This window comes from Penicillium antarcticum (genome assembly GCF_028974205.1).
Source record: "Penicillium antarcticum strain IBT 31339 chromosome Unknown utg000001l_segment0_segment0, whole genome shotgun sequence".
Lineage (NCBI taxonomy): Eukaryota > Fungi > Ascomycota > Eurotiomycetes > Eurotiales > Aspergillaceae > Penicillium > Penicillium antarcticum.
Genome location: NW_026695299.1, coordinates 513,686 through 538,950, shown reverse-complemented (window position 1 = coordinate 538,950; position 25,265 = coordinate 513,686). Strand labels below are relative to the sequence as shown.

At 50.1% G+C, this 25,265-nt stretch overlaps 12 protein-coding genes across 12 annotated transcripts; 7 read left to right on the top strand and 5 right to left on the bottom strand.

The window, feature by feature from the left end:
• Positions 1–844: 844 nt before the first annotated feature.
• On the bottom strand, positions 845–2,179 carry N7508_000214 (zinc-binding alcohol dehydrogenase family protein; the record flags this gene model as incomplete). The annotated part of the gene is made up of 6 exons (XM_058458299.1): positions 845–1,004; positions 1,057–1,304; positions 1,373–1,491; positions 1,578–1,754; positions 1,811–1,980; positions 2,037–2,179. Coding segments are annotated over 6 exons (1,017 nt in total), but the record flags the coding sequence as incomplete, so codon positions are not given.
• Positions 2,180–3,797: 1,618 nt separating this feature from the next.
• Positions 3,798–4,528, top strand: N7508_000213 (ketoreductase domain-containing protein; the record flags this gene model as incomplete). The annotated part of the gene is made up of 3 exons (XM_058458298.1): positions 3,798–4,016; positions 4,081–4,187; positions 4,264–4,528. 3 exons carry the CDS (start codon positions 3,798–3,800, stop codon positions 4,526–4,528), a joined length of 591 nt encoding a protein of 196 aa, XP_058324520.1.
• A 21-nt stretch (positions 4,529–4,549) lies between these two features.
• On the top strand, positions 4,550–4,849 carry N7508_000212 (uncharacterized protein; the record flags this gene model as incomplete). Its single annotated transcript, XM_058458297.1, has 1 exon — positions 4,550–4,849. The coding sequence occupies one exon, from the start codon at positions 4,550–4,552 to the stop codon at positions 4,847–4,849; it is 300 nt and encodes a 99-aa protein (XP_058324519.1).
• A 1,843-nt stretch (positions 4,850–6,692) lies between these two features.
• On the top strand, positions 6,693–7,182 carry N7508_000211 (uncharacterized protein; the record flags this gene model as incomplete). The annotated part of the gene is made up of 2 exons (XM_058458296.1): positions 6,693–7,114; positions 7,161–7,182. 2 exons carry the CDS (start codon positions 6,693–6,695, stop codon positions 7,180–7,182), a joined length of 444 nt encoding a protein of 147 aa, XP_058324518.1.
• Positions 7,183–9,712: 2,530 nt separating this feature from the next.
• On the top strand, positions 9,713–11,519 carry N7508_000210 (uncharacterized protein; the record flags this gene model as incomplete). Its single annotated transcript, XM_058458295.1, has 8 exons — positions 9,713–9,928; positions 9,991–10,083; positions 10,152–10,241; positions 10,293–10,625; positions 10,680–10,793; positions 10,843–10,962; positions 11,016–11,180; positions 11,235–11,519. 8 exons carry the CDS (start codon positions 9,713–9,715, stop codon positions 11,517–11,519), a joined length of 1,416 nt encoding a protein of 471 aa, XP_058324517.1.
• Positions 11,520–12,030: 511 nt separating this feature from the next.
• On the bottom strand, positions 12,031–13,092 carry N7508_000209 (uncharacterized protein; the record flags this gene model as incomplete). Its single annotated transcript, XM_058458294.1, has 1 exon — positions 12,031–13,092. One exon carries the CDS (start codon positions 13,090–13,092, stop codon positions 12,031–12,033), a length of 1,062 nt encoding a protein of 353 aa, XP_058324516.1.
• A 334-nt stretch (positions 13,093–13,426) lies between these two features.
• N7508_000208 (CoA-binding protein) lies at positions 13,427–13,937 on the bottom strand (the record flags this gene model as incomplete). The annotated part of the gene is made up of 2 exons (XM_058458293.1): positions 13,427–13,806; positions 13,853–13,937. The coding sequence occupies 2 exons, from the start codon at positions 13,935–13,937 to the stop codon at positions 13,427–13,429; spliced, it is 465 nt and encodes a 154-aa protein (XP_058324515.1).
• A 214-nt stretch (positions 13,938–14,151) lies between these two features.
• N7508_000207 (Rad4 family protein) lies at positions 14,152–16,809 on the top strand (the record flags this gene model as incomplete). Its single annotated transcript, XM_058458292.1, has 1 exon — positions 14,152–16,809. The coding sequence occupies one exon, from the start codon at positions 14,152–14,154 to the stop codon at positions 16,807–16,809; it is 2,658 nt and encodes an 885-aa protein (XP_058324514.1).
• A 362-nt stretch (positions 16,810–17,171) lies between these two features.
• Positions 17,172–19,062, bottom strand: N7508_000206 (uncharacterized protein; the record flags this gene model as incomplete). Its single annotated transcript, XM_058458291.1, has 2 exons — positions 17,172–18,779; positions 18,829–19,062. The coding sequence occupies 2 exons, from the start codon at positions 19,060–19,062 to the stop codon at positions 17,172–17,174; spliced, it is 1,842 nt and encodes a 613-aa protein (XP_058324513.1).
• Positions 19,063–19,215: 153 nt separating this feature from the next.
• Positions 19,216–19,905, top strand: N7508_000205 (HD domain-containing protein; the record flags this gene model as incomplete). Its single annotated transcript, XM_058458290.1, has 2 exons — positions 19,216–19,252; positions 19,304–19,905. The coding sequence occupies 2 exons, from the start codon at positions 19,216–19,218 to the stop codon at positions 19,903–19,905; spliced, it is 639 nt and encodes a 212-aa protein (XP_058324512.1).
• Positions 19,906–20,946: 1,041 nt separating this feature from the next.
• On the top strand, positions 20,947–21,153 carry N7508_000204 (uncharacterized protein; the record flags this gene model as incomplete). Its single annotated transcript, XM_058458289.1, has 1 exon — positions 20,947–21,153. One exon carries the CDS (start codon positions 20,947–20,949, stop codon positions 21,151–21,153), a length of 207 nt encoding a protein of 68 aa, XP_058324511.1.
• A 523-nt stretch (positions 21,154–21,676) lies between these two features.
• On the bottom strand, positions 21,677–25,117 carry N7508_000203 (endopeptidase La; the record flags this gene model as incomplete). Its single annotated transcript, XM_058458288.1, has 3 exons — positions 21,677–21,832; positions 21,884–22,101; positions 22,159–25,117. 3 exons carry the CDS (start codon positions 25,115–25,117, stop codon positions 21,677–21,679), a joined length of 3,333 nt encoding a protein of 1,110 aa, XP_058324510.1.
• Positions 25,118–25,265: the final 148 nt, after the last annotated feature.

The window sequence follows — 25,265 nt, the reverse complement described above, 5'->3', positions numbered from 1 at the left end:
AGCCCGTCATGTGATAGTTCGACGTGCAATATGGATTTCTCCCAATTAGGCCATATTCACGCTCGTATCCCCCCGCTTTATACTTCACAGACAGCCTGAGATCGATCTGGCCAATAAGAGTTTAGCAATATCTGGTTTCTTATTACCCTTAGGGCTGACAATTGTTATGCAAATATCATGGGTCTGATCAATAAAGCCAAAATGCTGCTGCTGGGCAAACCAAGCATTCAATGCAGCCGAGCGGGTTTTTTTCCCCACTTTTTGGTCTGATACGCGCAATATGTCAATCCAAGGTTCTTCAATCAGATCTCAGAAATAAAACATTGCTATCTTGTATAAGTTCTCCGCCCAGGAGGCCTGGAACCTTGCAAAACTTGGAACGAGCGTGCTCTTAAACAATAAAACGATACAGCGAGTGAATATACGACTAGGTAGGTATGTGAGAAAACTTCATTTTCAAGGTGCTAGATAAACTCGACTCTAGCCAGAGTCTGTCCTTGTAGGTACTGCAAGGCCATAAACCTATAGAGTTCAATGAAAAGGCGTATATTTTAATAATCCTTCCATGGCCTAACGGTTATGGTGGTGAGCCCTGCTACGGCGGTGTCCCCCTGACGTAGGGCCGCTGCCCCATGCCCACTGGCAAGTTGTAGGTCCAGTTCCTAGCGTGGAAAGATTGTCTTTGTCTTTTTTTGCTCTTTTCCCCTTTCCCCATTTTTCCTGTATATGGTGAATCCATCAAAAATAAAGTAAGTACTCAGAGAGGAAATTGCCATTATATACAAGCATTTAGCGTCGGGGATTCTGCTAACGTCATACTATGGGGTCTAAGCACCTGCCATTTTCACGAATCTAGACTATACACTAGCTTCTTCCTACTCACTTTTCCCTCTCGAAGTTGATTGATGCCCTGCAGAACGCCCTTCAAGCCACCCGTGCAAGCCATGGTTGGATGCGTGATGACCTTATTCTGGGCAAACAAGTTCGTTGCTCGCTCCCAGAACCTGTACCAACTTATCAGCAACTGTAGCTTTCAACTCAGGAATAACGACCCACATCTTGCCAAACTCCAGATCATCCGGTTTTGCAGAAATCAAGGAGTCTCCCATGGCGAATTCCTCGTTGTTGGCGGTGTAAGCAAGCGTGCGAATATTCTCCACGTCTGTCCGCGGAATTGTCGTGGGGTTAAGAGAGCACATCTTCCCTCCGCCGGATGATATCGCCTCACAGCATATTTTTGCTAAGTTGTCATCCGAAATGCAATTAAAAGCAAACCTAAGCCCATCGCTTGTGTACTTGCGAATCTGCAGAATACAAGATCAGTTTTTGGGGCTTATTGGATAGGTGATAAGGGGGCAATGAGCAGTCCTACGTTTGCACCACAAGCGGGATCTTTGTAGTTGAACGCTTTGCCCGCTCCAAGTTTTTTGGACGAACGGAATATTGCGAGGTGAACAAGTCGTGATGACTTCATAGCCAGACCTGGGTCATCTTGTTAGCACGTTCAGGTTGAGTCTGTAACTTCGGGATTCCTCACAATGCGGCGGATTGAATTGCGAGACTTCCTGTAGCCGTACTGCCCCCATAGACCAACAATAGAACTCCACAAGGGCTGGAGTGTGGAAGCGGCAATCCTAGGGTCTGATACAGTGCCTGGCCCACTGTAGTTACTCCGACACCCAGTGTGGCCGCCTGTTCGTCATTCAAATTGTCGGGGATCTTCATTTGCAAGTCTCCTTTGGCGACGGCAAACCCTTTCAAGTCAAGCCTGCCAGCATTTATTCAGAATGTTAGTGGTACTGAAGCCCACCGGCAAAGCATCCGTCCTCGATTTCAGTCGCGTTACAACCGTGGACAAAGGCTGCAATACGATCTCCCTTTTTCCAATTCTTGGTGACGGCAGGCCCCACCTGTTCAACTACACCGGCAAAGTCACATCCTGATGTAGCTCCGGGCGCTGGAGCGAAGTCTATGTGCTTCCTGTGGGCATGTAGACAGTCAGTATTGGCATTATGGAGACCATAAGGGCGTCTCACCAGTCAGTCGGATTTATTGCGACTTGGTTTACTTTGCACAAGACATAGTCATCTCGCAACCTCGGCAACGGCACGCCCTGGATCTCCACGGTTCTAGGACCGATCACCTTGATTGCGTCCATAGTGGTTATGATTGGTTTTTTCCCTATGAGTGAGAAGAATTTCAAGTTGAGATTATGTCCTTGAACAATGCTTCCTCTAGAAGAATAATATATCTTAATGGTAGGGCCATTTGAGTACGTCAATTTGATGGCCTAGGATTAGATATCATCAACTTGGAACAAAATGATATTCCCAGGGACTCGGGCCTCGGCCTCGGTGGCGTTTGATGCAAAGTTCGGCCCGAACATAGCATCTTTAGGGGAAGTAGTTTTATTGGGGTTGCCTCACGGGAGTCAGCTGCCCATCTCCGTCGGTAGCTTGTCATCTCTCACGCCGTCAAGACTCATTCTGTCCCACCCACCTTCTTTCTGTATATAGAAATCTTTAAAATAAACACACATTGCCTCCCTATAGGGGAGCGCGGACGGGCCATATCTGACGCCACAGTCTAATGCGTTTCCGTATAAGACCGCAGCGGCAGGTGACCCGTCACTGCCAAACTACACAAACCTAGTCCCTCTAGACTGCGACGCCATTCAACTTCGTGCAGATCGTCAGGAACACCTTTTTTGAAGTGAAATGTGATACTACTATATGCCTGAGTAGACAGCTTAATCCTGAGCCTGCCGTAGGTAGTGTCGCAGAAGTAGCCAGAATTCATAAGAGCGTGATCCAACAATGTCCCACCTAAGCATCTTGACTTGGGAATTAGATTGAAAAGGCTATAGAAGCAATATTTATTACAAAGGTGGACTGGCATTATGTTTGTTCTATAGCGAAGAGCTCTAGTCCTAGCACACACAGGATTTGGTACCGCACAAGAACCTTGGAAACCCATTTGCAACAAAGGCCTCTCCAAAACGAAAGGGAATATCAAAGAAAAGAGATGGATTTTAAAAAAAAAAAAAAAAAGGAAAGTTGCGCGAGAATGTCCAGGTGGGTGGCATTCAAGTCGATGCATGTGTCATATGCTGCAGCACCATATTTTTGAGATTTGCAGTTTGGCAGCCCTAGCCCAACTCGCTTCCAGGGATTTGATAGGCAATTCCGGTTTAGTGAAAACAGAGCTACTGTGTAATACGTAGGTGCCACTGGCTCACTGGTAGTGGGTATGCGGGCGATGGGGCCGGCCCCATCTTCCAAGGTTGCTAGTAATGAGGCTCCAATTTTCTAGGGACGGAGTGCCTATCCAGTAGATCCCGGAAGGATTCTGTGTATACAGCTGATATGCAGGAATAGCATCAAACCCTGCATGACCGAAAAACCTTGGAATTAAAATTCTCAATTACCCTAAAAAATATGCGGGAAATGCAATTACATTAAGAAAGCCTTCACATGCAGGTGTCTCCAAGGTTCCGAGGTTTCATACGTTTAGATATATATATATATATATCTACTTCTTAGCAGGCGAGGACAAGTACTTTTGTGTAGGATAAATTAGCCGCTGAAGGCCATTTTCTAGAGACATTGGGAGATTTACTGGTCAGATAAGGCTTGACAAAAGTACAGGTAGGAAAGTGATTATCACAGTACTGTAAAGACTAGTGCGGGCATAACCAATTGATTGTTTGAGAGTTTGTTTCTCAACACTTCCTAGGTACTCAACCTAGGTAACTGGTCGGGTGTCTTGGAGGCCTTGGGCGCAGCTTGACCACTTGGATGCTAGACAGAGGCTGTCGGGATTTCGTATTCCTTTCGCGGTCCGGAACCGCCAACGCCGAAGCCGCCGGCGTCGTGAAGCGTCTCGAGGAATCGGGTGCCTCGGTCGGCGTCTTCTGCGTTGACGCAAGCGATGAGACGGCTGTCACGCGCGTTATTGCAGATGTATCCTCCACCAGGCCGAATAGCGGAGTCATTGACGTGGCCATGGTCCTTCAGGTCAGTCAGCATCTGCTGCCGGGCGATTCATACTAGCAAGGTTACTTTGACTGACACCTCGCAGGACGGATTGTATGAAGGTATGACAATCGAGCAGTATCACGCAGTTCTCAAGCCCAAGATGCAGGTGGCTTTGGCTCTAGATAAAGCGCTTGGCTCTACCGCCCTTGAGTTTTTTCATCATGACCAGCAGTTTTTCTGCAGTCCTCGGTAATCCCGGTTAGGCCAACTACTGCGCCGGCAACAGCTATTTGGACTCCCTGGCTCTCTGCCGGCGCAAGCGGGGTCTGGCAGGCTCTTCCATTGCCCTTCCCATGATCGAAGATGTGGGAGTGGTGGCAGAGAACGTGGCGATTGCGGACTCTCTCACGCGAAAGAATCCATTTGGGATAGATGAGCGCGAGATGCTCGTGGCCATGAAAGCTGCCATTATCCGAAGCACCGTGGGTAGGGCCAAACCGTCATCCGACAACCAGAGCATTTCTCCGATCGAGGATGCCCGACTCGTGTAAGGCCTCGAGCCACTGGCTATCATGGCGGTCATGAAGGCATCGGCAGTAGACATGTCCGATGCATACTGGTCTCAAGATGCTCGCTTCGGCCCGCTGCGTGAGGCATCGAGTACTCTTGCTGCTGAAGCACCTGACAAGTTCCAAATGGACGGAGTCTCGGTCGCGCGGCATGAGGTGGACTCCATGATCGGGGTGGAGCTGCAAACTTGGCTGTTCAAGGAATTCGGTGTACAGATCAGTGTTCAAGTCCTGTCAAACCCCAACACCACATTCCGGTCTTTAGCAAGCTTGGTTGCCGAACACATTTACGTCGCTGCTTGAATCATGACGGGCCGGTTCACCCGACGCGCTGAGCGGTCGCATCGCATTCTCACACGGGTTTGGTTTCGCCTAGTACCTTGAATTGAGTGTCCGAGCTTGAAGGCCCCTTTTTGGCTGCTCGAGAACCCTTTATGGATTGAAGTCCGAAGCTATTTGCGCGGCTGTTTTTTCTACTCTTTGGTTGTTCGGTTAGGCTTGTCGCGTTATTTCTCAATCTACCCTCTATAAGCACGATTGTCTCATTCGCTTAAGCGAAGTCAGATGTAGACATGGGCGACACCTAGATTTTGAAGCTTACTATCCGACTACATAACATTTGCGCCCTGGACGCGTTCATCCCATAATTTTCTTGTTCTCTACCCCTTACAAGTTTCCACATGCCGTACGACTACTGGCCGAGTGATTTAGTATCGTTGATAGACTTACAAACCCGGCTATTCAGGCGCATTGTCAGCAATTGACCTTGTTCTCACTCAATCTTCAGTTACGCAATGTTCAACGCGTTCCTGGACCTGGCGCGAAACAGTTTTCGTCGTTCATCAAAACACTTAATTTCTCGTTGCATCCGGAGGCTCGCCTCGGTGTTCAACTTGATCACAGATAGTCTTTATGATTCCGATGGGCTGTCAACGGTGGTGAGATTATGAGGAAAGCCGTTTAGAACATATTCTAGAACACTAATCGGCTGCTTTCACCATGAAATGGATTTTTCGTTCTTAAAAAGCCAGCAAATCTCGAGCTCAACCTCTGTTTCAGAGAGCCGAGACGTCCGTCTACTATGGCCTTGGAAACCACGCGGCCGCGACAGAGAAAATCCAAAACGCAACCCCAAATGTCGATCTTCGAGTTAAAGGCCGAACGAATTCAACAACATAGTCAACAGGGGGCTTGAAAACGATTTCTATTCCAAGTGTTTTGAGAGCTTCCATCAATTCGTCAGTGCCACCATAGACGCAACCCAAAGTCTGGCTCTGCAGTATCATTTCAACCCCGTAAACAGCCCTTCTAGTAATCCGCACCTGCTTCGAGCTATCGTTTCATTACGAGGGGCTCTTGACAAGTCCCGAGCCGAGGAGCAGGAGTGGAAGCAGCAGTGGAAGGTCTCTTCTGTTCGGCAGTCTTCACTTCGATGGCTTTAACCCTTTGAGAGCTTTGTGTCTTTGACCCTATCAAGAGCATTCAGCATAACCGGTTGAGCGAGGTTCAGGATGAAAGAGAACGGAATGACCTAAGACCTAGACGAAGTTAAACCCATAACTGAAGCTTTTTCCACAACAATTGAATAGCATATCAGAATTGATGCTATGTATTTTACACATCAGCCACAGCAGAGAGACGGTGCAGTTCGCCGTGCACTTAGCGTTGTAGGGATGAACCGACAACCCGAAGAAATTTTGAACTCCGCGCGTAATATTTCAAGTCCCGGCTGCTTTCCAGTGGTCCAAGCGAGTCTGAGCATGGAGTTAGAACATGGACGCTCCCTAGCTGAATGGCAGTGGAAGGAGTAAAGATGGTGAAGATCGTCATCGTCAATCCAATGTAAGCTGGGTCGTGCTTTGAGCATATACGCCACATTTTCTAGGTGTTGGCTTTAGGCTGGTATGACCATTGCCATTCCCATAGTGAGGCTACACACCGTCCAATTTTGCTGCCTGTCAGAGCGGTCCTCATCCCATTGATTCTAAAGGGCCCGCAACTTTACAAGTAGCCTCACAAATTGACAATGCTGGCCGGGGTGGCATTATAATGTACTGCCAAATTAAGAACTCTTTTCAGTTAGTATATCGCATTCAATCACTATTGAAGGTTGCTAGTCCGGTGCAGTAAGGTCAGTTTATGCACAATGGGTACCACACCCACGGTGCAAGTGAAAGCTCGCGGTATCTGTGACAGCCAGGTCATGGCTTCTGAAAACAGATTGATTGAGCAAAGTCTCGGCACAGCTTTACAAGCAAAGAAGCCGTCAAATGGGCGAAGTCAAATCTCCGATGAAAACTACATCAGTTGCATGATCCTGTTATTTTTACTCTTTTCGAGCGCAATGAATCGTATCACTGCCGTTGAGAAGGAAACAGAGCGGCTAGTAGGTACATCGACGGCTTCAGTGCTCAAAGTTCACCGTCCACCTTTGGATCTGGCATTTGCCCCGATGACTTTGGTATCGGATCTGTTGGCTCAAGCACAGAGTACACAAGTTCCGCAGGGAAAGAAGGGAAATTACAAGATCACGTTCCCTATCAAGAACTCCCGGCTACCATTAGTAAAGTTAGTAAATACAAGTCAAATTTTGACTAAAATTTATATTTTAAAGATACGAGGCTGGCCCAAGCTGAAGAGATTGAGTCAAGCTGTTTCGTGCACACCTATCAGTATTACCATCTGAGCTCGAAGAACGGATATCTTCTCGAAACGGCTCAATGAAGACAACCGTGTACAAGCAGGAGCTGACTGAAACCTAGCTTCCCCCGGGCCGGATGTATCTACTTGGATCTTTTTTGATCCAGCATTTCCTCGGGAAACATATTGAGGGGCCAGTTGATGGAAATATAGTGGTAATGCCCAATTTGGCCGCTCTGTTGCTTGACCCATTCCATTTCCTACGCGCGTGATAGGATCCGTTTTGTGTTTCCTTGGCTATGTTTGGTGGAAGTGCTGTCGATATGTCGTTTTGTGGGTTGTGTAGTAAACTATACCTCCTCCATAGGAATCGACCGACCAATGATCAAATTACGGCCGATACTGCTTTTTAACGATTTCACACGGCAGCGCGGTGTATGCTACCTCAAATATTTTGAAGATTGTTTCTTGGCAGGCGACAGCCTTTGGCATAGTAAGGGCATCACTAACGCACAGGCCTTAAGAAATACCCGCTCCCCCATTTTGAGAGTTCTATAGGATTAACATGTTGCAAAAAAAAAAACTTTTCGCGAGTCGAATAGATGTCTAAATGCAAGCACTGAAAGATCGCTCCCATGCTACCTGAATTCGATCGCAGCTTCAAATTATGTGTTTGTCTCGAAGCGCAATGTCCGACTCGGTGGCGAAGACAAGGGGCTCTCACCACTACATTCCCATGGATTCGCCCGCAACAATCAAGTGAAAGTCAATCGAGTCATTCGCATTTTGGGAAGAGCAGCTCGATTAATTCTAAACGTATAAAATTTGCTTATTTGGCATATCTTTTGAGCTTTTCTCGCCAGAGGGACAAGGCTTCCAGTTTGTTAAGACGCGCTTAAGGCCCTGAGTGTCGTTAGTACGGAGCCCTCATTACCTTGAAGTTTGGAGGGCATACATAGACAAAGAAATGTATCGCATAGATTTCGTAGGACAGGCGATTACAATTGCCAGCATCAACATCGCATGAGATTTCATTGAATTTATTCAAGTGGTTAATTTTCTTCGTTGTAGCATCCACATAGAAAGTCCCGTGCGAATATACACAGGCCGGAGTTTTCTGCTGTGATCATCAGTTAAGCGCAAAATTTCATATGTAAACGGCCAAGAATGGAGACCGACCTCTATGATCATTTTGTACGGCAGGCTCCGTTTGGCGAAGCGTGAACCTGGTGAGATCGGAGAATAGTTCGAGTCATTAAGATTTGTGGTGACTATGAGAACTTATTGTCTAATGAATGTATCAGGCAACAACGTGTAGAATAACCAACACCAGTGTCGAACTTCTCCCAAGCTTTTTATCAATGGATATCTTTCCAGCAGCGGACCACATGTTGCGGCAAAATATTCTCTGTGATTTGCTTGCTAGATACAGCGATGAGACCGAAACCAGGCAGCGGACAAAGATGATGAGAATTCCTGCAAAAAAAACCCCGATTATAAGAGAGAGAAAAGAACAAGATAGTCCTCACTTCCACCCAGTCGCAATGAAAAGGTGCAAACAAAAGCAAAGCAAAAAGAAAAAGATCGACGACCAATGCAGGATTCGAACCTACGATCTCCCGCACCGGAAACGGATGCCTTACCACTAGGCCAATTGGCCGATCTTGATAATTTGGCTGGCATCAAATGTATTGACTCGGATAATTAGTCTCTTGTGAAAAGATAGGAAATACTTGTTTTGCCAGTGATGGTTGCTTTGATCGTGGAGATCCTTAAATATAATCAATTCGACTACCAAATTATATCTACAAACGGAGGTATCACGAATAATCAGGTGAGTTTAGCAATGTGGGCGTTGCACGTCGCACCTCAAATCCTGTTGGGCTCCTGTGCTGGGGGGAAGAAGCCCTAAGTCGGAGGAGCCATCCCTACATCCAACTTCCCGTCAACTAGAGCATACCTGCAATTTCTGACTGTTTCAGTGACCCTGGAAGGACCAAAGCCTAAAAAGTATACCCATCCCCCAAGAAGCATGCGCACTATCCAAATTACAAGGTCGTCAGCGGCGCAGGTCCCAAGCCCTGCGGGACCTAGCATGGGGCAATCAGGGCGGCCCCTTGCATAGCAGGGAGGCGTAACGATGATCGACGGGGAGATTTGTCGAGATCAAGCATCGGAGCATTCCCGCCACAGGAGCGAACAAACAATAGCCACCCATTCAGAGACACGAGACAAGCACCCAGCATTCCCCGTTAGGGGTGTTCATGCAGTCGCACGGGCAGTTGAGGGGCATCGCCGGACGACGCCCCTTCATCCCAGTTATGACTGAATGTCACCAAGGCCATGGGTGGTATAAAGAATAAAGGAACCCAAGAATCTCCCGGGCTAGGTTTGCATTCCGGACGACTTTCGTTAACACCCCTTCTCTTCTTCGCAGGTTCGACCACTAACTTGTTGTCGCTTGTCGGCATTTACTTTCTTTCAGTGCTGCATCTCTCGACGATAATTCACGACTAGATCGACATCATGGTTAAGACTACTTACGCCCTTACGCTCTTTGCTGCGGTCAGCATTGCTGCGCCTGTTGCCCAGCCTGATGGTAGCGGTAACCTCCTCGGTGGTACTGATGCTGGTATTAGCAAGCTCTTTTCTAAGCTTACTGGTCGTGGCGATGAGGATACCTCGAATGAGCACAAGAACCTCATTGAGGACATTCCCATTTTGGGACCGATGCTTGGAGCGGTAAGTCATGGACGCGCTGTATCAGCATTGAAGTGCAATGTTCTAATGGAATGAAACCACAGAAGCACGACTCTAAGCGTGGCCACTCCGAGTATGAGGCTGATCACCACAACTTGATTGATGGAATCCCAATCGTCGGCCAGCTGCTTGGTAATGTAAGTATATTGCCCTTGCAGAAATGAGAATGCCATACCCACAGTCGCTGATATAATGTCACGAACAGGACAAGTCTACCCTTGACAAGAGCAAGGACCGTCGTGACCTGAGCGATGGTCTGAATGGTATCCCCTTGATTGGTGGTTTGTTCGGCAAGGTGAGTGTTCACGACTGTAATTTAGAGTGTTGAATGACTGACGATGAACAGCACGAGCACACTGGTGGATACAACGGCCAGAAAGCAAGCCGCAGCTACGGCCAGAACTATGGCCAGAACTATGGTCAGAACGAAGGCCAAAACGAGGGCCAAAACGAGGGTCAGAACGAAGGCCAAAACGAGGGTCAGAACGAAGGCCAGAACTATGGTCAGAACGATGGTCAGAACGAGGGCCAAAACGAGGGTCAGAATGATGGTCAAAATGAGGGTCAGAACGATTGGCAAAACTACCTTCAGAATTACGGCCAGAACGAAGGCCAGAACTCCAAGCGCGACCTCGGTGGCCTCGAGAGCCTCCCCATTGTTGGAGACCTCCTCAAGAGCGTATGTGAAACTCTAACGCTTCACATCAAAACCCGATATTGACACAAAACACAGGACAAGGCCGGCCACAAGGAGACCGACGACCCAGCTAAGCACCTCGACACTCGCCAGGTCGGTGGAAACGCCAAGGGCGTTTTCGGTATCCTGCAGTCCCTGACCAGCGGCAACGTAAGTGTCCTTCTCCAGTTTGAAGTACATCAATGTTGACGTAACTCAGCCCGTCACCAAGAGTCACGCCAAGCGTGAGGATGATGAGTTCTCCCAGCTTGACCCCCTCCGCGACGTCGTCGACGGCGCCGTCATGTCGGGTATGGAAGCTGAGGGCGCCGCTATGCCTGTAAGATCATCCCATCACCCGAATAGAGAGTATATACACTAACCCCCCGAAAGATGCGCCGCGACGAGATGGCCACTCCCACCCAACAGTCCGCAGCCTCGGCAACACCCACCCCCAGCGAATCTGCCAAGCCCAAGAGCTTCCTCAGCGAGCTGATGGGCAAGCACGGTCTCGGTTCGATCATGGGCCACGCCCACCACGGTATTGGTCTCTTCCCTGTAAGTCCTCCACACCAAACTAGACAAAATGAATAGCCAACTAACACCTTTCAGATGAAGCGCGATGGCACCGGTGCCGCACCCCCAATCCAGGGCTCAACCCTGACCGACGTCCTCATGCAAGGTGGTGCCCTCGGCAAGCTAACCAAAATGCTGTCCCCTGCTACTCCTCCGAAGTCTCCTCACGGAGACCCCAACACTGTCGGTGATGGCTCTAGCAACGGTCCCCCTGACCCTGCTTCTGGTGCTGGTCCTCACAGTGGACCTGGTTTCGCCGGTGAGCATGGTGATTCTAAGGCTGCCGCTTCTGTTGCTGGTGCTGCGGCTAAGCCCCAGTAAATTGGCGATGATTGGAATATTCTTTACTTCTCCTGTCTTTTCTGTTAGATGTGGATTCGATGTGGATGAGTTGTCGTAGATTTGGAATAAATTGGTGCACAACCTCAGAAATGGATACAGAATGGCTTATGTTGTTGGGTTGTCATTTATTTCTTGGACAATGTCAAATTTTTTTATGATTACAGTCGAATTCCCGAGTCAATGCTTTCTCAACGTAGTTGTGTTATAACAAATATTTTGTGAACATCAGACATAAAAAGGTACAGGAGATACTATATCGCCCGCTAGATGGACGTAGCCAGACAAAGAGCATAAGCTCAAGAGTAAAATAAAAAACCGAGATCGTGAGTCGTTGCATCAAATAAAAAAATCGCCTTTCGAGGCGCAGACTAACCCAGTCAAAGAGCGTCATTGGGGTATCAGATCGTTATGTGCGAGAAAAATCAAATCCAGATAAACATGCACGACATGTCATGCGGCTCTCAACAACTGTAAGCAAACATGATCATGCTTAGTCGTAGTCGGAGAAATCCATGTCCACATCATTTACTTCCACCGTCGTTCCGAGAGCTGCTTTGCCCTCCCGAATCATATCTTGCAGCTGTTTGTTCAAACGTTGAATACTGGCGTCCTCTTCTCGCTCCTTGCGGCGCATCTTGGCTGCATGTCGCTGCACCTCGGCAGACGCAGGAGCGTCCCTTGTCCGGGGTGAGGGAAGAGCCTGGCTCTTGATTGGGGATTTTGGTTGTGGTGAGGCATAGGCCACCTTCTTGAGCCGGGGCATGACGGCTGGTCGACGGCGCGGACTGGAAGCTTGGAACATCCGCCGAGTGCGCAGCGACGGGCTGGCAGTGTCGCTGTTGCCCACGAAAGGATCGTGGGTCTTGGGTGGAACAACGACCCAGCTGCGATCGAGGTCGTCGTCGGGGTATTGGCCCGGGACGGGGGTTGCAAATATGTTAGAGTGGTAGGAGTCTTTTTCGGTGGATGGGCTGGTCGATGGCTGCCAGCTTGATTCGAGGGTTGTTGGCAGCCCAGCTGTCATGTCATAGCCCTGCCCGCCACCAGCATAGAATCCTCGGAACGCTCCAGACCAGCAGAGGTCGAGGACTTTGCCAACGGCTTTGATCACCGTCCGGCCCCAGCCAGCTGGAGTTGTTGAGGGCGAGTCTGGGCCGTCGGCGTTTGGAGATGCGATACCCGAGTCACGACGGCTGCGCTTGCGACTTGTGCCGCTGGACTCGGGGTTTATTGACTCAGTGCTTGCATCGAGAGATGGTGGGAGGAAGGATTCGCGATATCGGTTTGGACGGTAGTCCAGCTCTGCAGAGGTGTGGAAGTCGTGTCCACCGCTGAAGGCCCGATAATCCGACTGGACCATAGGGGACTCGAGCTCGGATGGAGATTCGAAACGCGATGCAAGCTTTTCTGTGTTGCGACGTGGGCGCTTGCGGCTCACCGAGAGGGAGTACAGTGATGAGGATGCGGAGGTGGCTGGGACCTGGAAGTACTGAGACGGCGCATTTGACAAGTCCAGCTTAGCTGGAGAATTGAAGACATGCATATCGGGCATGTTGAGAAGAAGTAGAGAAGAAAGTCGGAGGAAAAAAAGGCGAAAAGGCGAGAAAAAACAAGAGGTTGGGGATTTGGCAGGTTTGCGGCCAATCGGACGATAATCTATACAGTCCCCCTTTGCAGTACTTGCTTCACTTCTTTGCTTCATTTTCCAGTTCTTTCGTATTGTTTCCGGGTACTTTTGATTTCTTTACTTGTTTATTCAATGTATGTGCGGCATTGAGCACCCCCAAGTAGCTTGATGGCCGCTTTCAACTCCTGTATACCCGATCTGTTTGTTGAGACATCCTCTGTTATTGTTCCCTCCCCCTACATGACCTATCACTTCGATATCACAATCGCTGGCTCGTCCATTGCACACCAGCAGCCTCAAGTCCCTCATCGCCATCGACAAGAACACACCATCCCTCGCCGCCAGCTCCCCCGTCGCCAGCAATAACCGCTTCGAAGTGACCGCGAGCATAATCCAGCACCGAGTCGTCAAAGGTACCAGGCTGCAACCACACTGCAGGGATGCCCACCGAGTGAGCTTCCTGCAGTACCTGCATCGTTACAGGCGGTGGAGTCACCACGGAGAGGGAGGTCTGCAGCGGCGAGGGCAGCTTGGACGGTGAGGGGACCGTATCGTAGGCACGCGAGGGGAGGTTGATCTGCGCTGCTCGGGGGTTGAGCGGTGTCACTGGCAGGGAGTGCTGATGATACCAGGCGAGGACTGGAGGTGGTTAGTAGAGAACGAATCTGGTCTTGTCTGGTCGTACTCTTGTATCCGAACTTATGTGCGTCATTGCTGGCGCCCGCCACTGCGAAGCGGGGCGAGGAGAAGAAGCGCTTGACGTCGGCCATTGTAGAGATGAAATGTAGAAATTAAAATGGGTGAAGAATTATAGAGTATACAGTACTTGGTAAATGCAAGTTCACAGAAAAGAGAGGGAGTGAGCTCTCAGCGGAAAAAGACCTCGGCATCCGGCGATGACGGAACCTCCTTCGCTCATCTCCTAACTCCGACATTCGGCGACCACCACCATAAACGCGTAGAAGCCTGAACATCTTCACACGCATGCCACCGTTCGTCCCCCGCAAGCGCGTATCCTCCGAGGACCCGCCCCCGGCCAAGCGCCAGGCCCGGCCCGATGAAGCCCCGTTCCACCTGTCGGACTCCGATTCAGATTCCGAATCGTCCTTGAGCGACGCTCCAGACGGGCTTATCAAGGATACCAAGGATGAGGAGGAGTCTGACGAGGACATTGATTGGGAGGATGCTATCGACACAGGCACTACGAGCGCAACAACCCCGGCCACTGCAGCCCCGGAACTACGTGATCTGGAATTGACCTTTGATAAGAATGAAACACATACGGCAGACCTACTGGATGGAAAAAAAGGCCCTAGCAAGATCGAGCGCCATATCCGTGTCCAGACACATTGCATGCATGTCCAGTGCTTGCTGTTCCACAATGCCATTCGCAATTCCTGGATCAATGATTCCACGGTCCAGGAGACCCTACGCAAAAATTTACCAGAAGGGATCCACAAGGAAGTAAAGAAATGGCGCATTGCATCTGGGTTGGAGCTTCCAGAGCCGAATCCTGAACCATCGAAAAGCAAGAAGAAGGGCAAAAAAGCCCAGAAGAACAAGGATTGGAGCGCGGACTCGGAGCGGCTGGAACCCGGTCAGCCGGATATGAGTCGGGGTGATCCGATCATCACGTTGATAAAGATCCTGGTTGCGTACTGGCGGAAGCAGTTTCATATTACTGCGCCGGGATTGCGCAAGTATGGATATCGACCAGTCTCGGATCTTGAAAGTGTCATTTCTGATTTCCGCGAGGAGGAGCATGATCCGGCGCGCCATGGTGAGCGCATTGCTAAGCTAGACGAGTTCCGTGCTACTGCTGAACGCATGCAGGGCTCGCGAGATGTCGGTGCGCAGCTCTTTACCGCTCTTATTCGGGCTTTAGGCATTGAGGGTCGGCTTGTGGGAAGTCTTCAACCACTGGGATTTGGTTGGACTAAAAATGAGGTCTATACACCGTCCAAGGAGTCCGAAAAGAAGGAAACAGAGGAGAAAGAAGAACCTGCACAATCTGAGTCCGACGCAGATGAGACACCAGCCAAGGTGACAAAACGTAAGCAGTTCGACAAGGACCTCCCATTCCCGATCTATTGGACTGAAATTGCGTCTCCAATAACGAATGAGATCATCTCTGTCGATCCTCTGGTCCTTTCGAATCCCGTCGCACCAACCGGGGATCTCCAAGCTACCTTCGAACCTCGCGGCGCAAAAGCCGAACGAGCCAAACAAGTGATATGCTACGTCGTTGCGCACTCAACAGATGGCACAGCAAAAGAAGTTACCACACGCTACCTCCGAAAGCGTACCTGGCCAAGCAAAACCAAAGGCTTCAGAATGCCCCTAGAAAAGATTCCTTTACCGGGCCTACGAGGCCAATACATCGCCTTCGATTGGTTCGGAATGGTAATGCGCGGTTACCAAAGACCAAAAGAGAGACGAACAGCAGTAGACGAGCTCGAAGACGAACGCGACCTCAAACGCAACCAACCCGAGAAGAAAAAAGTAGCGCCAAACCATGATACCCTTCAAAGCCTCCGCACGTCGTCAGAATTCGTACTGGAGCGCTTCCTTCGCCGCGAAGAAGCCCTTAAACCAGGTTCCGAGCCAGTCCGCACATTCACCTCCGGCAAAGGCGTCCGCGCCAAAGAGGAACCCGTTTTCAAGCGCGCAGATGTGGTCAAATGTCTCTCAGCTGAAAGCTGGCATAAAGAAGGTCGCCAGACCGTTCCAGGAGCAGTACCTCTAAAGCGTGTCCCTATCCGGGCCGTGACCCTCCTCCGCAAACGTGAAGTCGACGAGATGCAGCGTGAAACTGGCGAAAAACCTCTCCAAGGATTATATGCCCGTGACCAAACGGAGTACATTATCCCACCCCCTATTGAAGATGGACATATTCCCAAGAATGATTATGGGAATATCGACTGTTTCGTGCCCAGCATGGTTCCGCGTGGTGCGGCGCATGTGCCGTTACCGGGAACAGTGCGGATCTGTAAGAAGCTGGGCATCGATTATGCAGAAGCTGTTACCGGCTTTGAATTTGGGTCTAAGATGGCTGTGCCTGTTATTCAGGGTGTTGTGATTGCGGAGGAGAATGAGGAGTTGCTTCGGGATGCGTGGAGGGCAGATGCTGCCGAGAAACGAAAGAAGGAGGAATTGAAGGCTGAGAAGAGGATTTTGCAGACTTGGCGGAAGTTCTTGTTTGGGTTGAGGATTATGGAGAGGGTTCGGGAGGAGTATGGAGGTGGAGATCCTGAGGCTGGGAAGGAGAGGGATGAGCACAATCCATTTGCTTTGAAAAAGAGGAAGAGAGATGAGGAGGAGGAAGAGGGAGAACGAGAAGAAGGTGGCCATGATCATCCGGAGTCTGAACATGATCCGATGGATTATGGCGGTGGGTTCCTCCTTCCTGGCGAAGATGATGCTGATGATGGGTTGATCGTGGAACATCACGAGGAGAAGAAACAAGCTGGTCCATCCCAGTCTCGTGGGGAATCCGAAGGAGATGGTGCGTCAGAATCACTGTCACCGCCTATTTCCATCCCCTCAGCCTCAGATAACGAGGAACAGGACGATGATGACGACGGCGAAGATGCAAAGCCCGAATACACACCTCGTCCCACGCGCCGAACTGCGCGGCGTTGACCGCAAAGAAGATTAATAATGACCTGTACTATGAACATGATGTATTGATTACTCGAGAAATTTGAATAAAATGTTGAATATGGCCCAAGTTCATCCATGGAATGGCCGAAAAAGAGAGGCCAGATAGGGCGTAGCAATGCATGAAATCGTACACTCGCTTCGAGGGTCTTGTATCAAAACTGTCCGCTTCATATTACTGTAAACAGATATATGGTGGGTGTGTTGTGGTTAGGCAGGATTGTCTAGTATCAAGCATAAACGCTAGAATGTTTTGGTGCTATTCTGTCCATTAAGTACACTGCATTTAAATCTGTAGTCAATCCCGAAAGAAGTCATTCATCATATCTACACGAAGCCCAATCTCAACCTCTCGACCGCACAGCAGCCAAAGGCGAATCAATAGTTCCCCACTCCGGAACCTCATCATAGTCATCATAGTCATCATCTAGAACGAAGCTCTCGTCCTCAAAAGAGGGGCTGACATGAACAGCCGGTGAAGAGATAGGACTCAGCGCCACGCGCGGTCGTGACTTGAACACACTGGCATACTCGGCATCCTCCTCGAAGAGCTGATCCTGCGGCGTGGAAGCGCGAGAAAGCTCGTCAATTGAACGAGTCGATGCCTTTCGCGGAGTAACAAATTGGTTGACTGGGTAGGAAGGGCGAGGTCCGCGGCGCTGCCGAGGTCGAACTTGTGGTTCGTGGCCTGGTGGTAGAAGAGACATTGATTTGCGCGTGCGCTCGACTAATGTGTGGGGGCGTTTAATGGGCTCCGGGTCTGGCTCGTGCTCTGGCGAGGAGGGGATATCTGGCGAGAGGCGGACGGTTGGAGTTGGTTGGCTTGATTCTGGTCTTGTTTCGTGTTCGGCTTCAGGCTCTGGAGGTGTATATGATTTCTCCGAGGTAGCCAGGTCTGCTGGAGGACTAGAAGAGCTGCCATATGCCAATATCGGCGATTCTGGGTCATCTGATGAAGCTTCCAATTTGCGCTCGTAACTCCGTTCTACTTCGAATGTAGGAACTTCACGCTTGGGACGAGATTGGCCATTGATGCGAGCGAGAGCTTCATTTACAGATAAAAGCAGAGATTGGTCTGCTCCTTTCAGGGCTCGCTCCCTATCCCCGGGCTGGCGTACGGATTTGGATATGCTGGCAACGGTGAGAGACTGGTGGTCGCGGAACAAGAGCCGGTTCTCTTTAGAGGAGGCTTTACTCGCTGCGTTGGTATCAGTTCCTCTTTCTTTCGAAAGACAGTTGTTGTAATCATGCCACCTGCGCAGTCGACTTCGTTGCATCAATACACGGGAATTGAGATCAACCATCAGGTCATGATTTAAATGACTCCCGAGACCGTTCGCAGCTGGACCAGTTGCCCGCGACAAAGCTTCTGGGAAAGGAAGCTCCAGGAAGGCATCGGAGCTGCTTTGCGATCCGCCTTTCAGCAGAGCAGTGGCCCATTCCTCACTGCCCAGCCAATTTGCGTGTAGTTTGCGCGCCAAGGTCTCAGGGTCAGTTTGCAAGTTTCCTTTGCTCTGCTGTTCTCTGTTGGCGCGTTCAGCAAGCTCAACCTTCTTGTTGTCCAATAGCTCCGAGAATTGATCATAAGCATCTTGGACCCGAGCACGCCGTTCTTCTCCGGCACCTAAAGAAGCCTGATGGGCAAGAATGAGCGGCAATAGATTCTGGTAATTCGTTGGCGTCATTGCTGTAGCGGTCGACAATTTCATGGCGGAGCTCCAGGTCATCTCATCTGCGGAGGCAGCGACGCATTTGCGGAGAACGGTTGTAGAGAAGCCCGCGAGCAGCTCATCAAATTTCTCTCCTTTGCAGTCATCTAGCATAGTTTTGCGCAAGATGATCTCACGTCCCAGATCCCCATTTTTCTTCAATTCACCCAAGCTTCGGAAGAAGGCCGCGCGAAGGTTGACAGACTGTAAAGCTTCGAGCGGAGGAAAGAAGGGGCGCAATTTCTGTATAATTTATCAGCAGAATTCACAGGGTTATGTTCGGTATCTGTACATTTTGAGTCCCCTCTGGATCCCAGATGGCGAAGAGGTAGTATAAGGCCCATTCTACCAAGCGGACCCGTTGCCGTTGGTTCTGCGATGACGCCGACAGCGCGCGGATAGAGATATTGGGCCAGTCCTCGCGCTGATCCAACTGCAACAGCTTCAAATTGCGAATAAAGACATCCTGATGCGAAGGACCCGGCCAGTCCAGAGGTTTTGGCCTGCTCGGCCTTGTTGTAGCCATTGGTGAATCGGGGATGGTTTGAAAGACGAGAGTAAACACAGATAAGGGGAGTTTGCATCTGTTTGCACTGTCTATCAGTCCCGCATTCACCTTCTTTTCTTGCTTTGTTTCTTCTTTTCTCATTCACTCTTTCATATTTCCTTTCGCATAGTCATGGGCTCGGATAACTCGTCCTGGACTCCTCAGTCCGGTAAGTGTTGGAGTTTTCCCTTTGTGATACCTCAAAGTTGACACTCTGCAGTCCTATCTACCCTCCCCCACCCGCCAGAGGAGAACTCGACATCGCCCGTTCCCTTCTTCCACCTGGTCGAGCGCCTCAAGACTACCAAGCGCGAAGGCTGGCGCCGCTTTGGCATCAATGGCGAATCTATTTCCGACCACATGTACCGCATGTCGATCATGACGATGTTGGCCCCGCCTTCCCTATCCGCCAAACTCGACATTCCACGCTGCACCAAGATGGCCTTGATCCACGATATGGCCGAGGCACTCGTCGGGGATATTACTCCGGTCGACTACCACATAACCAAGGCTGAGAAGGCTCGTCGCGAGGCCTCTGTCATGGAATACATCACTACAACTCTCCTCGGCAAGGTCCCCGGAGGCACTCTGTCAGGCGCGGACATCAAGAGCGTGTTCGAGGAATACGAGGAAGACCAGACCCTTGAGGCGCACTTTGTCCACGATATCGACAAAATGGAGCTGCTTTTGCAGATGGTTGAATATGAGCGCTCGAACGAGGTTGACCTTACCGAGTTCACTCATGTTGCCTCTCGCATTCGGTTGCCCGAAATCCAAGCTTGGGCTGCTGAGGTTATTAAGGAGAGGAAGAAGCAAGAATAAGCCTGCATAGGAATTGAGAGATTGGAAGATTGGGGACTTGGGATTCCCGCGGCTTATCATTTGGTGACCCATGAGTTCTCGGCGTTTGTTTATGCATCTTTATTTTTTTTTTCCCGGGTACCCTAGATACCATAGAGAACGAGCTACATGAATGCACCGGATGTGAGTAAAACTGATCAGCCTAGTTTCTGTCTGTTTCTGATTCATATTATTCAAATCCATAAATTTAATTCGCAGCAGCCAAATTTATGTCAGTATGGTCACTTGGAGCTGTAACTGCCGGACGGTTATTGTCACGAAAGCTTGGATATTGGGAGCCAGGTGCCACGGACGAAGCTTAGTAGTGCAATGAGACTTGCCTCTTGATCTTACTTGACCAGTAAATTGCTGATTTTGAAGTGTGCTGGATAGTAAACAACAACTGTTTGTCAAGCCAGTTGATGCTTGTCGTAATTGTATCTACCACGATGGCAACGGTAGATACTTCTGAGAGTATTCAACGCAAGACCCCAAAGAACAATTGCCATACAGGATAAAGTAATTTAACTCGGACTACGTGATTGATCGAACTGGTCCATATTGAACTCTGTCATGGCTCCTCATCAGAGAGTTTGACTAGATTGATATAGTCTCCCTGACAAAACCCAATTCAAATAGCTAGAGTTGATGCAGCATATCTGCTAGAACAAGCTCAAGATGATATACGCTGGCATATCAAAGCCATCAACATATCTCCAATATAGTAAAGTATACTTCGAGTCCATGTTACAAACTGTAAACAACGTCGTCATTTCAAGAGTTGTTCTTACTCTAATTTTTCGTGCTCCTACTTTACCACCTGGGCATTCGCTATCAACAAACAGCTTCGTGCATGTTTCGAGGGTCTCACATACATCTGCTCCTTTTTCCTCATTCTTTCACCCAGGACCCTTGCTGTTATTGGGTCGGCCTTCGGCGTTTATTGTCAAAAAAAGCTACTACGCACCATAAGAGAGTCAACCCACAGTGTTTGAAAAAGAAGACTCTGAAGCAGAACAGCTCATGGCTATCGGAACCGGTCTAGTGACGGCTCTTAACAAGGAGCGTATCCAGCACCAGCAAGCCTTTGCTGACCTACAAGAGATGCTTGTAGCCAACCAGAAGTTAGGAGCAACCAATCAACGGCTGAAATCCGTCAACACCAAGTTTCGTGGAGAACTTGCAGTCCTGGGACATAAAGTAGCTCACGTAGAGAGTGTGGTATCGTGATATGTTGAACTTGCCTGTGTTCATAAGGCCTCGCAACCAAGATAAATATCACTAAGGAATCACAAGGTCAGCTAGCGCTTTCCTTACATGGCCAAAACCAAGACCTTCGCCCCTCCTTTTCACCTCTTTTTCAAGTAAATTTAATTGTAGTTTGAAAAAAGAGTCACATTGTTTGAATGGGCGTCTAAAAGGACTGAATCATGGCCTGAGACTACACAGCCGCAGATCAAGGTCAGCTCAACGTTTTCCTCTCTGCACGGCCAATGGATAGATCAGATTCACATGTAGAGTGGAGTAATCGTTCTTTTGGCTCTCTCTAGTCCTTACATCTCATGGAAATAAAAGGTCCAGGTAAAAGTCCCTTAACTCCTGACCATGCATTCCGTGTCAGAAGACACTGAAAGACGCCATATACACTTCCCGTAAATCACACAAAAAGCTATACAAAGTAAAACAACAGGTATATACGACATGACCCAAAAGGGGAAAAGGGGAACCAAAAACAAGGTAATCAAGTAGCGCTTTACTCGTCATCCGTGTTCCGGCTCTCCTTTTCCGGCTTGGCCAGGGCCTTTTGCCAGACTGTGCGGGCGGCCTCTTGGTCGAGACCGGGGAAGAGGAGGTCAAACACCTCCGAGTACCAATTCACTGGGTGGCCTTCGATACCTTCCTTGATATTCTGGGGATGTGGTTAGCTTTGATCGTTCGGCTGGGTGGTGTGGTGACTTACTTCAGGTAGCTCGAGCCAGTCGGATGTGTTGTCTGCTGGGAAGAGGATCTTGGTGGCACCGGCCCGACGAGCGGCCACGGTCTTCTCTCTCAAACCTCCAATGCGGAGAACCTTACCGGTAACGGTCAATTCTCCTGTCATGGCAACGGTAGGCTCGAGGGAGTGGTTCAGCGCCAAGGAAAGCAAGGCGCTTGCCATAGTGATACCAGCGGAGGGGCCTATTGGTGGTCAGTAATCGAACGATTAGAATGTGAGGTGATAGTAATTCGACTTACCATCCTTAGGGACAGCTCCTTCGGGGCAGTGCAAGTGAACCTTGGCCTTCTCAAAGAACCGGTTCTCGGGAAATTGCCGAGCCATGACAGACTTGGCAAATGAGTATGCAATGTGGGTAGACTCCTTCATGACGTTTTGAAGGTTACCAGTGATTTCGAGGCCGGGTCGCGAGTTGTGGTTCAACGCGTTCTCCAGAATACATTCAACGTACAGGGCTGCTCCACCCATGCTGGTCCAGGCGAGACCCATGGTGACACCAGGGGGGAACTTGTCGTACAGGCGATCGGCAGTGAACACTGCGGGTCCGACATAGTCCTTCAATGTACTCTTGCCGATACTGAGGTGGACGCTGTCGGGAACCTTAAGAGCAAGTCTGGGGGTCTCAGTGGTCGACTTCTCGGGTTCAAGAGGAGCCTGAGCGGGATCAGCCGTCTCGTGTTCCTTGGACTCTTCAGCAGCAGCCTTGCCCTCGTCAGTCAGAGCCGCTTCCTCTGACATGACATCCTCGCCCAGATCTTGGACGATTTTGAAGGCTGCCTTGCGGTAGACCTTCTCAATTTGCTTCTTCAAGTTGCGAACACCGCTTTCACGGCAGTATGACTTGATCAACTCCTCGATGGCTTCCTTCTCAAGGTTCACATCGACATCCTTCAGACCAGTTAGCTCCCGAGCAGCGGGTGCCAAGTATTTCTCGGCAATCGCCATCTTCTCGTCCGCTACATATCCGGATAGCTCAATGAGCTCCATTCGGTCTAGCAATGGCCGAGGAATGGTGTCGGTGACGTTGGCAGTGCAGACGAAAAGAACCTTGGACAGATCCACCGGGACATCCATGTAGTGGTCTAAAAATGAGCTGTTCTGTTCGGGATCGAGGAGCTCGAGCAGAGCAGAGGAAGGATCGCCCTGGTGACCACGGCCAATCTTGTCCACCTCGTCGATGAGGATCAGAGGGTTCTCGGTTTGACATTTCTTCAGCGCTTGAATAATGCGTCCAGGCAAGGCACCCACGTAGGTCCGTCGGTGACCCTTGATCTCTGCAACATCGGTCAAACCACCGACAGAGAAGCGGTAATATTGTCTGTTCAATGCACGAGCCACAGACTTTCCGATACTGGTCTTTCCAACACCGGGAGGACCAACAAGGCAAAGGATCTTTCCTTCAACAGTTCCACGAAGCTTGCCAACGGCGATGAACTCAAGGATACGATCCTTGACATCCTTAAGACCGTAGTGATCCTCGTCCAAAACAGTTGTGGCGTTCTTAATTCCAAAGTTCTCCACGCTCTTCTGTCCCCAAGGGATCTGGGTGAGCCAGTCAAGGTAGTTACGGGTGACATTGAACTCAGATGCGGCAGGCTCAAGGTGGGCCAACTTGTTGATCTCCTCATCAAAGACCTTCTTGACAGCCTCAGGCATGGCAAGTTTCTCGGCCTTCTCCTTGAACTTCTCAACTAGCTTGTCCTTGCCATCAGATTCGATGCCAAGCTCTCTCTTGATACCCTTCATCTGTTCCATTAGCCAGTACTCACGCTGGCGCTTCTGGATCTTGGCTTCGACATCCTTGGTGATCTTAGATTGCAGTTGGGCGTTCATCAGTTCCTTCTTGAGCACAACAAGAGCCTTGGGAAGACGCTCTTCGATGTTCATTGTCTCGAGAACCTCCTGCATTTCGTGCAGCTCGCCAGCGGAAACGGCAGCAGCAAAGTCGGCCAACTTAGCCGGTTCGTCGCTCAAGTTCCCGGGGAACTGATCAGTATAGAAGGCTGAGATCTGATCACGGAACAACGGGTTTAGAGTAGCGATTTCCTTGCACACGTTGACAATTTCACTTGTCACCGCACGAATGATGCCGTTCTTCTTGTCGAACGGCTCCTCGGCCAAGTTTTCCACATTAACCAAGCTGACAGGGTGTTTCCGCAGGAAGGATGTGGGCTCGTAAAGATCCTTGGGAGCTGGCTCGGGAGTACCCTCCTCGAAGCTGGCCACGACATCGCCACGCTTTTCGGTTGTCTTGTCTTCGGGTGTGGGTGGAGCACCCTTTGTGATCTCGGTAGGAGGAATTAAAGATGAGATTTTGATACGGCGATGGGGGTATAGGACTGCCGTCACGCCACTAGCCTCCCCGCGGAGAGGGTATGCGGCTGTGATTTGAGCGAAGACACCGGTGTCGTAAACATCATCCATCTTCTCAATCACATCGCCATCGGCGTTGTCATCCTTGAACAGGAATGCTCCAACGTAGGGCTGACCCCGTTTCATCATGTCCTGGATCGCAGTGGCGACATTCGGGTCTCGGATGGTGATAGCTTTGTAGAATCCGGGGAACAAAGGGCGCTTCGCGATGGGAATGGCCATCACTTGGGGATAAACGTCCGGAACTGCTGGCTTTTGTAGAGCCTTGTCGCTGGGTCCCTTCTTCCCTTTCTTGCCGTTGTCATCGTTTCCGCTATTACCTCCGCTGCTGGCGCCGCTGGGTTTCGAGTCGGTCGGGCCATCACTCGGCGGAATAGGTGAGGGTCCATTATTCGAATCCCCCTTTCCATCTGATGCGTTGGCTTCCTTCTTTCCTTCCTCCTCTACCGCGCGCTGCTCTTTATCCGATGACCGGTCTTTTCTCCGCGAGGAGCCCGCCTGATCTGCAGAAGGGACGTTCTTCCCTGAGTCAGATGCTTTCCGCCGTGACTCCGGGGCCTTTTCTGTGCTTTTATCATCCTGACTAGTCTCCTGCTCTTCCGGTTCGTCCTTCGGGTCCTCTGGTGGGGGTTTCTCTCGCCGCCGAATGGAGCTGGCGGAGAAAGCGCGAGAGGTCGAGGGGATGGAGTTACCGAGGCGGGCGGAAGCTAGTGCTGACCGGATGCTTGCATTGTATCTTGGAGAAGCAAGAAATGGGCGTCGGAGGAGAGGTCGAGGCGTTTGGTGGAGCACAGCTCTCCAGGGGAGGGTCTGGCCGCGGAGCATGCTCCTGGTTATGCGAATGGAAGGGGCGGGCAATGAAGTGGTCTGAAAGGGTATAGAGAACTGTGAACAGCCCGTAGCACACAGCTCTTAAAGGAATGGGGAATAGAAAAGGTGGAGAGTGGAAGCTGGAATTCCGTAGTCGGAGCAC